Source organism: Fringilla coelebs (genome assembly GCF_963513975.1).
Source record: "Fringilla coelebs genome assembly, chromosome: 3".
Taxonomy (NCBI): Eukaryota; Metazoa; Chordata; class Aves; order Passeriformes; family Fringillidae; genus Fringilla; species Fringilla coelebs.
Window position 1 is genome coordinate 64475570 of NC_140030.1, and position 13379 is coordinate 64488948.

Here is a 13379-nt window from a genome sequence, read left to right on the forward strand (position 1 = left end):
TCATAATGCTAAAACCTATAAAGAAAAAAAAATCCAATCAGAAATTTTTAACTCTCCTCCTATTTTATGCCCGAGCAACCAAAAAAGCAATGAAACCAACCTCCTCAAGTAGCTATTCAGCAACACGTCACTGATGACAGTAGATATGACACTACAATAACATACCTGAGTGTATGAAATTCTGAATGTGCTCCACTACAAGTTCACTGGAAAGGCCAATGGCATGCTTGAAATTAGAGGATGCCACATCCCAGTAAGAGTGGTCACCATGGCTGCGATGGAGCCAAAGAGACATCGTGGGAAGAAGAAGATGCACAACTGCATAAATGCCAAATCCTGGTCCTTAAAATAAACACAATAATGGTTGTATGTACTTGCTTACAAAGCCTGTGTGCTCAGTAAATTTGCTAACTTGTTCCAAGCTGAAGCCTGAGGTAATGCTGAAGGAAAGAAGTTCTGAAACTTTTTTGTGGGATGAGAGTGGCAAAATTTGGATGCAGTTATGAGGTCCATTTAGCCAAGTGTTTACCTGCAGTCTTTCCCAGCAGATCTGCAGGATTATGTAATTTTCTCTTCCATTTGCTAGACATGAAGCAAACATTTTCTGTGGCTAGCACATCGATAGAGTACCACACCTCTTTATTGTGCAATTAATTTAGGCATATGTTCAATATGCTCTTACAAGATGCCTTTTGTCAACAGAATGACAGGCTAAGTGGAACAATTTATCAGCTCTGAGAAAATCCCTTTGTGGCAGAGAATGTCTCTGCGCAGCTTTAACACAAGTAGCACACTTTACAGAAATGGCTTAGGAGTCTAAAAGGTTTGGTAAGGACTCCACTAGCTCACACTTTATCAGGCCCTTTCATTACCAGGTGTCTTGGACACGTCCCTTAGCAACTCAAAGAGCAGATCCAAAGTAGGAGGCTGGTGCTGACGGGGACAGTTGGATATGGCAGTTGTTAATTCTTCCAGCAGAATAATCCAGACATTGATAAGGCCTACAAGTAAAGAAAGAAAGGTTAAAAACCATGAATAAGATACTGCTTGACACAGGTGAAACTTGCCCTCAGAATTTATGGACATTAATAAATTAAGTAACTTAAAAGATCATGGTTCTTACTGTTGCCACGTAATGGTTGTGTGGTCAACTGCCATTTTTGAAATGACGGTTTCCTTTTACCTCCCTTTTTATCAAGTTTGTGTTTTGTCCCATCCTTCCTCATCAATATACACCGTGTTCTGGTCATACTTCACTATTTCTACTAGCTCAGTCTCTTCAACCTTATGTAAAACATCCCAAAAAAATACATAAATGAAACCTCATCTCATTACCATTGCAAATGCTGCCCAGAATAGATTGTATTCCCTTAGATTGTGCTTTGAAGTAAGGGTCCTGAGAAGAGTAGCCATAACTTAACAGGCTCTATTTGGTACTCAGGATGGAAGAGTAAAAATGTCTCAAGAGGCTGCCTCATACGTCATCTTTAGATGTTGAAGAGGTCACAGAGCTGGACAACTGCCAGAACAGCAGACAGAATACAGGTGAGCTCTCATCTACACTGGCAAGCAGATATCCTCTAAAAGATTACAGGATACAACTAGTATTCAATACTATTTTGAAGATGGTTAGGAATTGCTGCCCTTTAATTTTTCACAGATCCCTTAAGTATCTGCTAGTTCCTCATGATAACATGAACAACTTAGAAGGATCTTGCACGTTACACTCTTAAGTCACCTTAAAAGGCTATGGGTTTATTAGGCTAAAATGGATTTTACTTTGGTTCACTAATAAGTTCCTGTTGTCTGCCAGTGGTAGCTATGCTGATGTAGTCTGTATCTTAATGATGCTTGCTAGCTAATTATGTTCTAAAAGCAATACAAGAGGGAACTTTTTTTAAGATTCACTGAATTCTGCAAGAATCTTCCTGAGAAACAAAGGAAAAACAGTGAAATCATTACTTTGTAACTAGGTTGAGGATTTATTTATTCACACCACTTTCAGAGGGCAGTGGTGTGCCCTGTTTTGAGTCAGTCAGACTTTAATGACACTTCTGGATAAGGAAACAGCATGAAATATGGATGTTTTCCAATCTGGGAGAACTGAGTATCTCTAAAACACCCTCCTGAAGAGAGCAGCATGAAATCAAATACAGGATGAAAATATACTGCAAATATGCCAAAGTAGGTTAAAACATTTTGCCTTATCCTGCTACCGACATTGAGCACTAGAGTGCCAGGTGAAGACTGCCTCGTGTCTTTGTAAAGTCAATTTGCCTAGCGACATTCTAACACCATTACCATGTAAATAACAAACTGGGTGACAGTCTCACGGCACAGCTCTGACAAGAACCAAAAGAAGCTTTATTTGCTGCAGGGTGGTATTTCTGTTTACAGCAGGAGAGTAACCGGCAGAGTCACTTCAGAACAGTAGGCAAATGAGGTGGGGAGACAAGTTCCAAGTCTGATTCAAAGCAGAGGCTTCAATGACTTGGGTCTCCTACATCCCAGGTGAATATCCTAAAATCCCCTGAGAGAAAAACCAAACCAAACCAAACCCAGCACAGAAAGGAGTAAAAAGTTGTTTTGTGAAAAGTTGTTTTGTGAAAAACTAGGACTTGTGAGTTGCTGGTTTCAGAGAGCAGCTTTTCTCTCCTTTATCTAGGGTAGCAGGAATAGGACAATCCATATGGTGGAAGAGTCTAGATAAAGGTGGTAGGTACCAAGGGCCAGTCTGGTGAGGCACATGAATGAAATGCACTGGAGTCAGCCTGCTTTCTGCCAGATTGCAGCTGACTCTTTACAGAGGCAGCCTGGTTGGAACGGCTCAGTAGTTCACATATTCAGAAGTGACTGTGAAGAAAGGGGTTAAGTTAGAAATGTAGCTAGTAAGATCAAGGCCATATATTTTGAATAAGGGCTTAACAAGAAGATTAGAAAAAGAGTAATTATATACCAGATGGGGATAATTGAAGCAAAGACAATATATAATGTATTTGACTTGGATGTATTCTTAGAAATGACAGGGAATATATGAAGTATTGTAAAAGGGTAGGAGCCACAAATACACCTGGCTTCTAACAATGATTGGGCCCAGGAGAGGGAGTCTGGACCATGACCAAGGGGTCACAAAGTCCTGGCAACCATACAAAGGTGAAGAGTTTACCATGAGGAAGACCTCTTCATCTTCTGAAGGCCACTGACCCATTTCAAAGGCCACTGACCCAATTAAAGAAGATGACTGCGCAGCCGTAATGAACATTCAGCTCAGTGTAATACCAAGCGGGGGCAGGTGATGCATATGTATAGGTGTCTGGATGTCTTTATGAATATGTAGAGCTTTTGTAGATATAAGGAGAAGCTACAGTTTTGGAAATTCACACATCTTTGGAGGACTACCTCCCAGTGTGCCCAGTGTGCTGAATAAACATGTCACTTTTCAACTTTAATTAGCTGAAGAGTCTTCTGTCTGTGCATCATTTTGGCAACTGCGACAGGACTCCTCTGTTTACTGCGAGACCAGGCCAGGCTGTGGATGCCTCTAAGTGCCACTGGGATACTCCTGGAGAGACCTTTGCTCCCCGTCTGCTCATTGTGGGGACAGACAAGACTGCTGGCATTACGGACAGAGGGTATATTTATAATTATAGAAATTACTCTTTAAGTTGTACATATGCACGGCTGAAGGGGCAGTAGGTAAGTCACAGGGCCCTGTGTGCAACATAAGCCCATAGGTTTGCTTGCAAGCATTGAAGGGTTTGGTTGCTGGCTAAAGAGTAATTTGCCGCGTCGAGGGGACCCATTAGCAGTTCTGAGGGTGAACTGGGCAAATTCCTGTGTATTGCTGCTATTCTTTTATTTACTCCTATTTTTGACTGTGTGGGTATGTGTGTGTTTGATGAAATATGTGAGTTTTGATTCTTGTTATTGGAAATCATAGTTGTCACTTTTTTTTGAGGGATATAGTGCATTTTTGAGAGAATACTACCATCTTGTGTCAAAAGGTATAAAGAGCTGGTAACTCTTTGGTTAATTTCTAAGACAACACTGCTATTTTATGTCAAAAGTTATGCTTGCAACCAGTTGGTTTTTTTAGTTATTGTTTTGGTGTTTGTATTTACTTTGATGTTTGTTTATTTTTATGAAATTGTTATAGGTGGCTGGAATAGCCTTGGCTCAGCTGCAAGGGCTCGACTGTCCAGAGCGGCACTCTTTAAGTAGCTTGGGCTTGAACCAGATGAGTTCTTGGCTATAGGAGGAGACTGGGCTGTTATAAATCACAGGATAGAAAGACAGAAAGGGTGTTTTTAGGGGGAAGACATTAAAGCCAAACAAACTGTTATTTAGCCTTTGTTTGGGAGTTACCCTCAGCTGAGGATAATCTCAGAAATCTGTGGGGGTAGTGAAGATGAGGAGTAACTCCTTGCTTTTTGTGTAATCTGACAATTTTCTGTTGGGTACCTGGGTAGCACTAGGCTTGTGTCCTTCCTCATTGCAAGAGGTGCAATAGAACGTGGCATTGTATATCTTACATGGAGACCCATGTGCCCCAGATATTTCTCAGAATCAGAATTCCCACTGCACTATAACTGGGAGGGAGCACATACTGAATGTGAGATAGTGAATTTAGTCTGTGGAAAAGGCTGTCCTGAGAATTTAGATATTTTTGAAAAAGACTGGGAACGGTGCAAAATGAGTTGGGAGGACAATCCCCATTGTTTAGTTCTGGTATCTGATACGGGGTTGTGTTTGTGGAATTCCTGCCTGTAGTGAGAGCAATATTTTGTTTAATTACAGCGTGGAATTTGTGTAGAAGGCTGCTATTATTTCTGCTGAGGGGCAGACAAGGACAATTTATGGGCAAAAGGTAAATTGAGACCTAGGGCTAGAGAAGCCTGTATAGAGTGCTGGTGTGGTTTTGAGATTTGTGTGCAGTTTTGGTACATTTTCCCCCAGAGAAGGGAAAAGGGGAGGTGTGGTGAGTGTGCACAGTGAAGTGTGTATACACATGGGCTGTCTGTTTTAATGGTGGCCAGGAGAATTAAAGGAATACCTCTCACACAGTGGTTCAGACTGGATCCATGGGAATTTCTTACTCCAATGCATCATGGAATAGATAGAAGAAATGAATGAGTTTACCTAGAAGGATTATATAAGACTTCTGGTGGCCATTTAGTGTCTTTAGATTGTGAATTTCCTACAGTAGAGAGTTTAGAACTTCATGAAGGGATACATGGAATAGCATGCCTCTGTGGACGTTTCCCTGCAGCCCCTGGTTCATTTAGAGCTTGGCATTGGGTGTGGGTGTTATTGCAATGTAATATTTGTGCAGGATGATATTACTGTAATTCTGCAAGGCAGCAAAGTGAGTGTGCCCTGTGTCCGTGGAAACAACACCTTAATCAAGCTGATTCTGACCCAGATATTTTAAAGTTGGTGTGTTCGAAGTCACACTTCGTACCTGAAGACTGGGCTGTGTGGGAAGAAAACTGGGAAAAGACTGTGAGATTTTGTGAAGCAAAGTTTAGGTAGAGAGAGTGAGAAATAAGTAGCTGAGGTGTCCTATGACTAGAAATAGAAATCAGAGGAGAGTGAGTTTGGTAGAGGTTGCTTGTCCAAAGGGCTGCCCTTGTGAACCCCGGGTTTGTTTCTGCTGTATTCAGTGCGGAGAGCTGTGGTACAGACAGACATTTAGGTGGAAGAGATCAAGAGAGTCACTTTGTCATTTGTGTTATTCTAAGGAGACAAAGGCCACTCAGAGAGCTATAAAGATTTTATTGGCAACTGATCATGAGGGCCATGGAAGTAACAGGGTTGTTTGAATCATTGGAGAAGGGGGTTTCAGGTAATTTAGAGAAGCCAGCAGAAGTAATTTGAGCTACTGTGCTCTGCCTATTTTTATAACCCGAGACTTTCAAATGAAGGTAAACCCCAAAAATAAATCAAAACTTGGACAAATTGGAAGAGGCAATGGGCCTAGGCAACAGTAAGAAACTGATTTTTCAGAACTTCCCAGGAAAGAGGTATTGGTATTGACAGATACCTTTTCAGAATGGCTGGAAGCCTTTACTACCAGAACTGCCAAGGTGCAAGAGGTAACAAAAGTACTGTTACAAGAGATAATGCCATGCTTTGCAGTCCCAGCCACAATATCTTCAGATAGAGGGCCACACTTAATTTCAAAAATTGTACAGCAAATTAGCTGCCAATTGGGCATAGACTGGGAACTTCATAATCCATATCATCCCCAGTCAAGTGGGCAAGTGGAAAAAATGAATAATTAAATAAAGCAACAAATTATAAGGCTACGGCAAGAAGAAGAAAATTACCTTGGCCCCAGGCTCTTCTGTTAGCATTACTGCAAATCCCGACTAAACCAAGGACAAAAGAAAAATTAAGTCCTTTTGAGATATTATATGGAAGGCCATAGGGAATGCAAGAGAGAACATCAACCCAAGCAGGGGAAGAAACTCTACACATGATGGCCCTAAACAAACAACTCAGAGAAATTGAGAAGCATGTGGCTGGGATTTGGAGCAGGGAATTAGATGGACCAGTACACGACATACAGACTGAAGATTATGTATATGTCAAATCTTTTGCAGGGAAAACTCTGGAGCCACAGTGGAAGGACCATTCCAAGGGCTTCTTACCACTTTTACTGCAATCAAGGTCAAGGAACAGAACACCTGGATCCACCATACATGAGTGAAAAAGGATCCAGAAGGTGTTTGGAAAGTTACACTGGGTGATAATGAACTGAAATTAAAGCTTATGTGGGAAAATAAGAATGCTGTAAGAAGAAATGTTAATCTAGTTTGTATTTATGATGACTTTGTTTCAAAGAATGGCAAGTACAATTTGGAAATTTGTGGCCTTCATGATCATAGCTATGACCACAACTGAAGTTAATGCAATACCACGTATGTACAATGCAACTGATATATACACTTGTCGAGGAAAAGCTTATGACTCTTACTCCCGTAAGTCTCTGTCAAAAATGCTGAGAGTCACAAATGCACCTCTTTGGGAAGGGAGAAATGTCTGGGGATGTGAATATGCATTTGTTCAGGATGGGTTCCATGAACTCTACCAAGAACCAATGGAACTCATCTGGATTAGTCCTGAATGTTGTGACAAATGCTTAAGCAACTGTCCTGCATTCAGGCTCAGAATAGAAGGATGTGCAGACAAGAACCACAGAATTGACTATAATATAACTCAAATCTGTGTTGTTCCTTGGAAGCATAGAATTAGAACCAGAACAACCAATTAGCCTCTACCAAGACAGACTGCCCATACTCAGACTCTCCTAAAAGAGACAATTTGACCTATAATTACCAAAATTGGACCATATGCTGTTAAAAACCTTGGAATCCAAAGGTTACTGCTTAATCCAGAATGGTCCCTGAAGCGAGCAGAAATGGCAATGCAGGTAAATGCTTCTGCCATTAAACTGGAGTGTAGCCCATTTCTTAAGACCTCTTTTATGGATGAGACCACTTGGTTATAGAAGCATATACCATATACGCTCAGACAAAAAAGAGATTTGACTGGATTACTAAGAACAGGACTGGGGGTTTTGAATACAATGGATTCAGAGGTATTAATGAACAAATTGACCGCAGCTGGTAGTGACACAATTAAGTTACAACGGCCTTTACAATCTCCTTTATTAACTTTAGGTACCACCCAGCAGAAAGTGTCCAAGATATTACCAGAATGGGAAAATATAGAAGAATGGGACCATGAATTAATAACCAACACCTTGGGTACAGCTACTGAGAATATTTCTTTAGCTCTTAGGTGTGTACAAGCACAATTGTGGATGCAATCAGTGGCTGTGTCAGTTATTAAGGAAAGTGGAGAAGGCACCTTTCCTGCTGAGATCTGCAAAATTGTTTGGGATAATTCTTCTGACTTGCAAAGAGAACTTCAGTCTCGGTGGGTTTTGGTCAATTTTACCTATGATCCTGTCACAAGTGTAGTACTGCTTTTGTTTTGACTATACATAATGCATCATTATTAGTGGATTTAATATACCCAATAGTTGCTTTAAGGTAGAATCATGAAGGAACTGTACTGTATACTTCTGAACACAGAACATGGATACAGAAAGTTGAAGGGAACTGGCAGACTATTATTATAGAGTCATGTGACACGAGAAGACAATTAGGATTTATATGTGAAGGAAATATGAATAATGATCAAGATACTTGTCTGGATACAGAACAAAGCATTTGTCACTTTGAGGTTCATTCAGTCAACCAGACAACCCTGCTTGTGTATATAAGTCAAGGCTGCGCACGCCTCAGAACAGCATGTTCCACTACAGAGGTAGACAAGCTCACCGTAAGTGAAACACAATTTAACCTGTGCATTTGTAACTTTGCCAAAATTGGAGGATGTGATTTCTCCAATCAGGCACATGCTGCATCACATCAGTATCTAAAGGCAAATTTGATTACTGTGCAAGAAATATCACCTGTGCCTATAGGAATGAATTTAACTTTAGTCAAACAGTTACTGAAACATGAGGATCTAAAGGAAATTCTTGAAGAAATTAAAATTATGGGAAAGAGGACCTGAATTACAATACACCATGACACAGAGACCATACTTAGAGTCTTTAAAAGGTTAGAAGAAGATATGTCTCACTATAAGTGGGATGTACTTTTTGGATAGTCACCAAAACCAACAGGTATACTTAATGCTTTAGTTCATCCAATTATTGTTTTATTGATTTTAGTTAGCATAAGTTTGATTTTGTCTGTTGTAATGCTTATTTAGAATTTGAGGATGCTACGATGAGTGCCAACCTTACCTTCATTAACAAAAACATATGGCATGGTTTTAAGAGATTTTTATTGCATGACTTGGTTAGATGCAGAAGAATCTGTATATCAGTAAAAGAATTTACTAACTTTGCAGAGAAATAGGGGAATGAATCAAGGGGTTAAGTTAGAAATGTAGCTAGTAAGATCAAGGCCATATATTTTGAATAAGGGCTTAACAAGAAGATTAGAAAAAGAGTAATTATATACCAGATGGGGATAACTGAAGCAAAGACAATGTATTTGACTTAGCTGTATTCTTAGAAATGACAGGGAATATATGAAGTATTGTAAAAGGGTAGGAGCCATAAATATACCTGGCTTCTAGGAATGATTGGGCCCAGGAGAGGGAGTCTGGACCATGACCAAGAGGTCACAAAGTCCTGGCAACCATACAAAGGTGAAGAGTTTACCATGAGGAAGACCCCTTACTTCATCTTCTGAAGGCCACTGACCCATTTCAAAGGCCATTGACCCAATTAAAGAAGATGACTGCGCAGCCGTAATGAACATTGAGCTCAGTGTAATACCAAGCGGGGGCAGGTGATGCATATGTATAGGTGTCTGGATGTCTTTATGAATATGTAGAGCTTTTGGAATATGTAGAGTTTTGGAAATTCACACATCTTTGGAGGATGACCTCCCAGTGTGCCCAGTGTGCTGAATAAACATGCCACTTTTCAACTTTAATTAGTTGATGAGTCTTCTGTCCATGCATCAACTGTACTGCTGTGAAGGTCTCCTGAGCCCAGAAGCTGTAAGGCTGCATTCCTCTACTGCTTGGCTCTGTATATTCTAGTTCATCCAAAACCTGATTAATCCACAACCCATATAAACCATACAAATAATCAGGAGACAAATACTGCTTGTTTTTTCTGGAGGTCATATTGCTTTTTATGGACTTCAGAAATTCACTGTTTATTTCAACAGACCACAGGGCCTAAATTTGGAAAGATTTAAACAATTATTCTTTATCTCTGTAGACTGTAACTCAATACTGGTATTTTTTTTCTGTTAAAGGCAGGCCTGCCAAAACCAACTCTAAAAGATTTTCACTCCTTTACTTCAGCTGTGGTCTAGAAAGTAGTTTTGTGCTAGCTCTCAGAAATACACATTTGTTCTATTACAAATTTCAGTACAATCAAAATAATTGTTAATCAAAATATTATCTTGCCCTAAGAGAGGGGTTGTATTTTTCTTATATATGAACTGTATCTTTTACATAAAGAGGATGACAGGACCTGAACTTCCAAGCTCTGTGTGCACACATGGGTGTGTGTAAACAACAAGGAAACTATAAACTATGAAGTTTCCCTCCTTTTTGCTTTCAACAGTTTGCAAAATTTGCAGCAACATGTAGAAGAAACAATTGATTAGTTCTGAATTTACTACTTTCAATGCACTTACCAGTGTCATCATCAAAGTCAGAAAGGATGCACTCAATCCCATCCTCACTGCTGGCTGACTGCTCCTGTGCTCTTCGGGGCAAGTTAACCAGCCGGCCACTGAGGAAGATGGGTTTCAAGGGCATTTTATAGATTTTGGCTAACAACTTGGAAGGGTGGAGAAGAGGGGAGAGATAAAAAAAGAGGAGATAAATATCCATGGGAAAGTTTGTAAAAGCAATCACATAAAACACAGGTTTGTAAAATAAAATAAAAGGTAAGCAAACACAATTAGAGGCCAGAAGTCTTCGGTTCACTGAAGTAAAGTAAAAAGTTGTGTAAAGAGAGGCAGAGCAGCAATTTAAATAACACATTTCTGAGATGGGAGCATGCTCTCTTCTCATTTGTGAAGGGCAAAGGTTACAATTCCCTGATTGCATCTCTGGCCTCAAAGCTCCATTAGCTGTACTATTGCAGGGATACTACCAACATTTAATCAGGTCTTTCTAAGTAAATAATGTACTTGCAATATACAGACAAGACTTTTTTTTGGTCATTCCTGTTCTACTTCTACTGGCAAGTTAAAAGGCATAACAAGATATAAATGGCTGCTTCTTTAAAAGAGGATAAAATATTTCCCCCTCACTGTGAACTGGAGTTTGTAAAGATGAGGAATAGCAATGTGATACAAATAGTGTATAGACAGAACATATATTAGATATATACACAGATATTTACTAATTTTTTTAGATGAACAAGATAGCAAGTTGAGTTTGGTATGCTTGCTGTTTATTATTCTGAGTTGCCTTATTCTTCCCTGCTTTTCTTAGTCTGCATACGGAACCCACCCATTATCTCTGAATTTAGATATTAAGTACTTTCAGCAATGATAGTGTCCGTTGTTGTGCTTTTGTATTGCACTCAGAAAAACATGGCCTGGGTCCAACAAAAAGACCTGCAGGTGCTACAGAAATACAAACAACATTATAAAATCAGACAAAAATGTCCAGGTAACCCTGGATAATAATATATGCTGTGTCCAAGAAGATTAGAGGAAACATGCCAGCATTCTAATTATTAGAGATTTGACCTGAGCTTCAGATATGTCTGCTTGGTACAAATCAGCTGCTTCTGCATTTCAGAGGGTGCAACCTATTGTATTTAAAATAAAAGAATTCTCAAATTCTTGTTTTGTTCTGTTTTTTTTTTTTTTCATTCACAACACTGTTTATGGTAACTGTTTAAATAAGAATGAATTTAGCTTGAATTAGGTTACTACAATGTTTTGAACATTCATGTTTCCTCACTTGCTTCCTGGGTCTGAGTGTTTTTACCTCCTGTTTTCCCACTGCTAACTGGACTGGAAGTTATGATATTCCCTCAGATTACCAGTGCCCATTTGGCATGCAGGGTATTACCATAAGGATCACCACAGACTCTGCTGGGTTCATGCAAATCATCCAATGACTGATGCAAAGCCTGCAGGTTAGAATTATTCCCCAGGCCAGGTCAGTGCCTGTATAAGACTGTTCATCATACCTGAGAACATCTCCTGAGGTAATCAAGCGCGGGAAGGCACAAGTCTGTAGATGCAGATCCTGATCCTGGCACACAGTCACCCATCTCCTTACAATCTACTTCCCCTGGGGACAGGAAAGGCAGCATTGGGAAGGACAGAAGAAAAGCAATAGAGCATTAATTTTCTTTTCTCATTCAGTTACACCCTAATATTTGAACAGAATCCAGAAAACATCCTTTGTTTGATCTTCTTAGATGACAACCAGGTGACCCCCACACAAACAATACAGGAATACTGGTCATAGTTTGTACTAAAATTTTTATACTAATAAATGCTTTAATAAACATATGCCTATTTAATATCTCCTTAGTAGAGTCTTTGGGAGTTCTAATAATCATATATTGTATTATCTGTCATATTGACTCCATTCCACTTTCTTCCATGGGTATAGGAATTAATTACTCATATTCAGCATTGTCCAATCACTGTAGTATTTTTTTCTATTCATTTGCACCCCACTGGCCTGGAAAATTCTTCTACCACAAGTTCTTCCTATTGGTTTATTTACTGCTTAAATCCATCATTTATATTTATATTTTGTATACTACATTTATATACTACACTTCCTTCTGCTGACTAATGCAGGCATCAAGGTCTCACATTATGACTGTATGACACATATCCTTCAACTGTATGACACATTTCCTCAGATTCTAGTGCCTCTGTTGCTGGTATTCCTTCTGCAGACTGCTCCTCTCGGGCCAGCTTCACTACGGGAATTCAGTGAGCAGAGCAGTTCCAAGGCATCCTGCTGAAGAGCTCCTCTCTGGATAACTCCATTCACGCCATCATTTTCCCTGTCCACCACTCTGCCTGCCTCATTTAAGCTTAAGTCCTGTCCACCTTAGAATACTTGGCTCAAAAGGATTTTTCCAGTTTAGCCAAACATTTCTCCTTCACTTCCAAACCTGAAGTGTGATTAAATGCCTATCAACATTAACATTTTCTTGCCTTAAAAAGTTATTCCTCTCATAAAGAACACAAGGTAAATATTAAATTTTTTTATTAGATCCTACTTTGTTCTCCTTTCACTATATTTATTTGCTTTTTCTATGCTCTTAACTATTCCCTCCATAATGTATTTTAAAGTTTTGTCTACTACTGAGATCAGCCAAGACAGCCAATGAAGTTTGAATCCTTTAGTTTTACAATAAAATGCATATATAGTATGGCATTGTATTGATGTTTCCCATAGTCCTACTACCTTTAATACAAAAAAATACCTTGCTTTTTGATATGTGACCACAATGGGGTCAAAATTATCTTATGAATGCAAGAAACATAAAGAAATATAAGACAGGCTTTAAAGCTCTCCAGAAAAAAACATGAGTTCCCTCTGTTGGTACTGGACATGTAAGTTTATTTCTCTTTTGTATTAATGACTACAATGACAATTACATCACGTGGTGAATTCTTCCCCCATTTAAATCAATGGTGAAATAGGTCAATGAGACAAGAGTAACATTAAAGAGTAGATCTTCTGCAGCTAGGTGCTTCATTTAAATCAAAAGGAGTTGCTCACAGACCTAGACTGTAAGATGGGTTGGTTTATTTCCAACCATCTCTGTGAATTAATTTTCA

The 13379-nt window shown here is 39.4% G+C and overlaps 1 protein-coding gene across 1 annotated transcript in view; it reads right to left on the minus strand.

Annotated features, from left to right (window-relative positions):
* Positions 1-13379, minus strand: part of ARFGEF3 (ARFGEF family member 3) — a gene marked incomplete at both ends in the record, with an annotated part of 86470 nt that overhangs the window by 9117 nt on the left and 63974 nt on the right. Inside the window, 4 exons of the mRNA XM_084202924.1 lie at positions 166-342; positions 873-1001; positions 10242-10386; positions 11759-11862. Of these exons, the coding sequence (XP_084059050.1) occupies positions 166-342; positions 873-1001; positions 10242-10386; positions 11759-11862 (555 nt within the window). The remainder of the gene's footprint in view (positions 1-165; positions 343-872; positions 1002-10241; positions 10387-11758; positions 11863-13379) is intronic.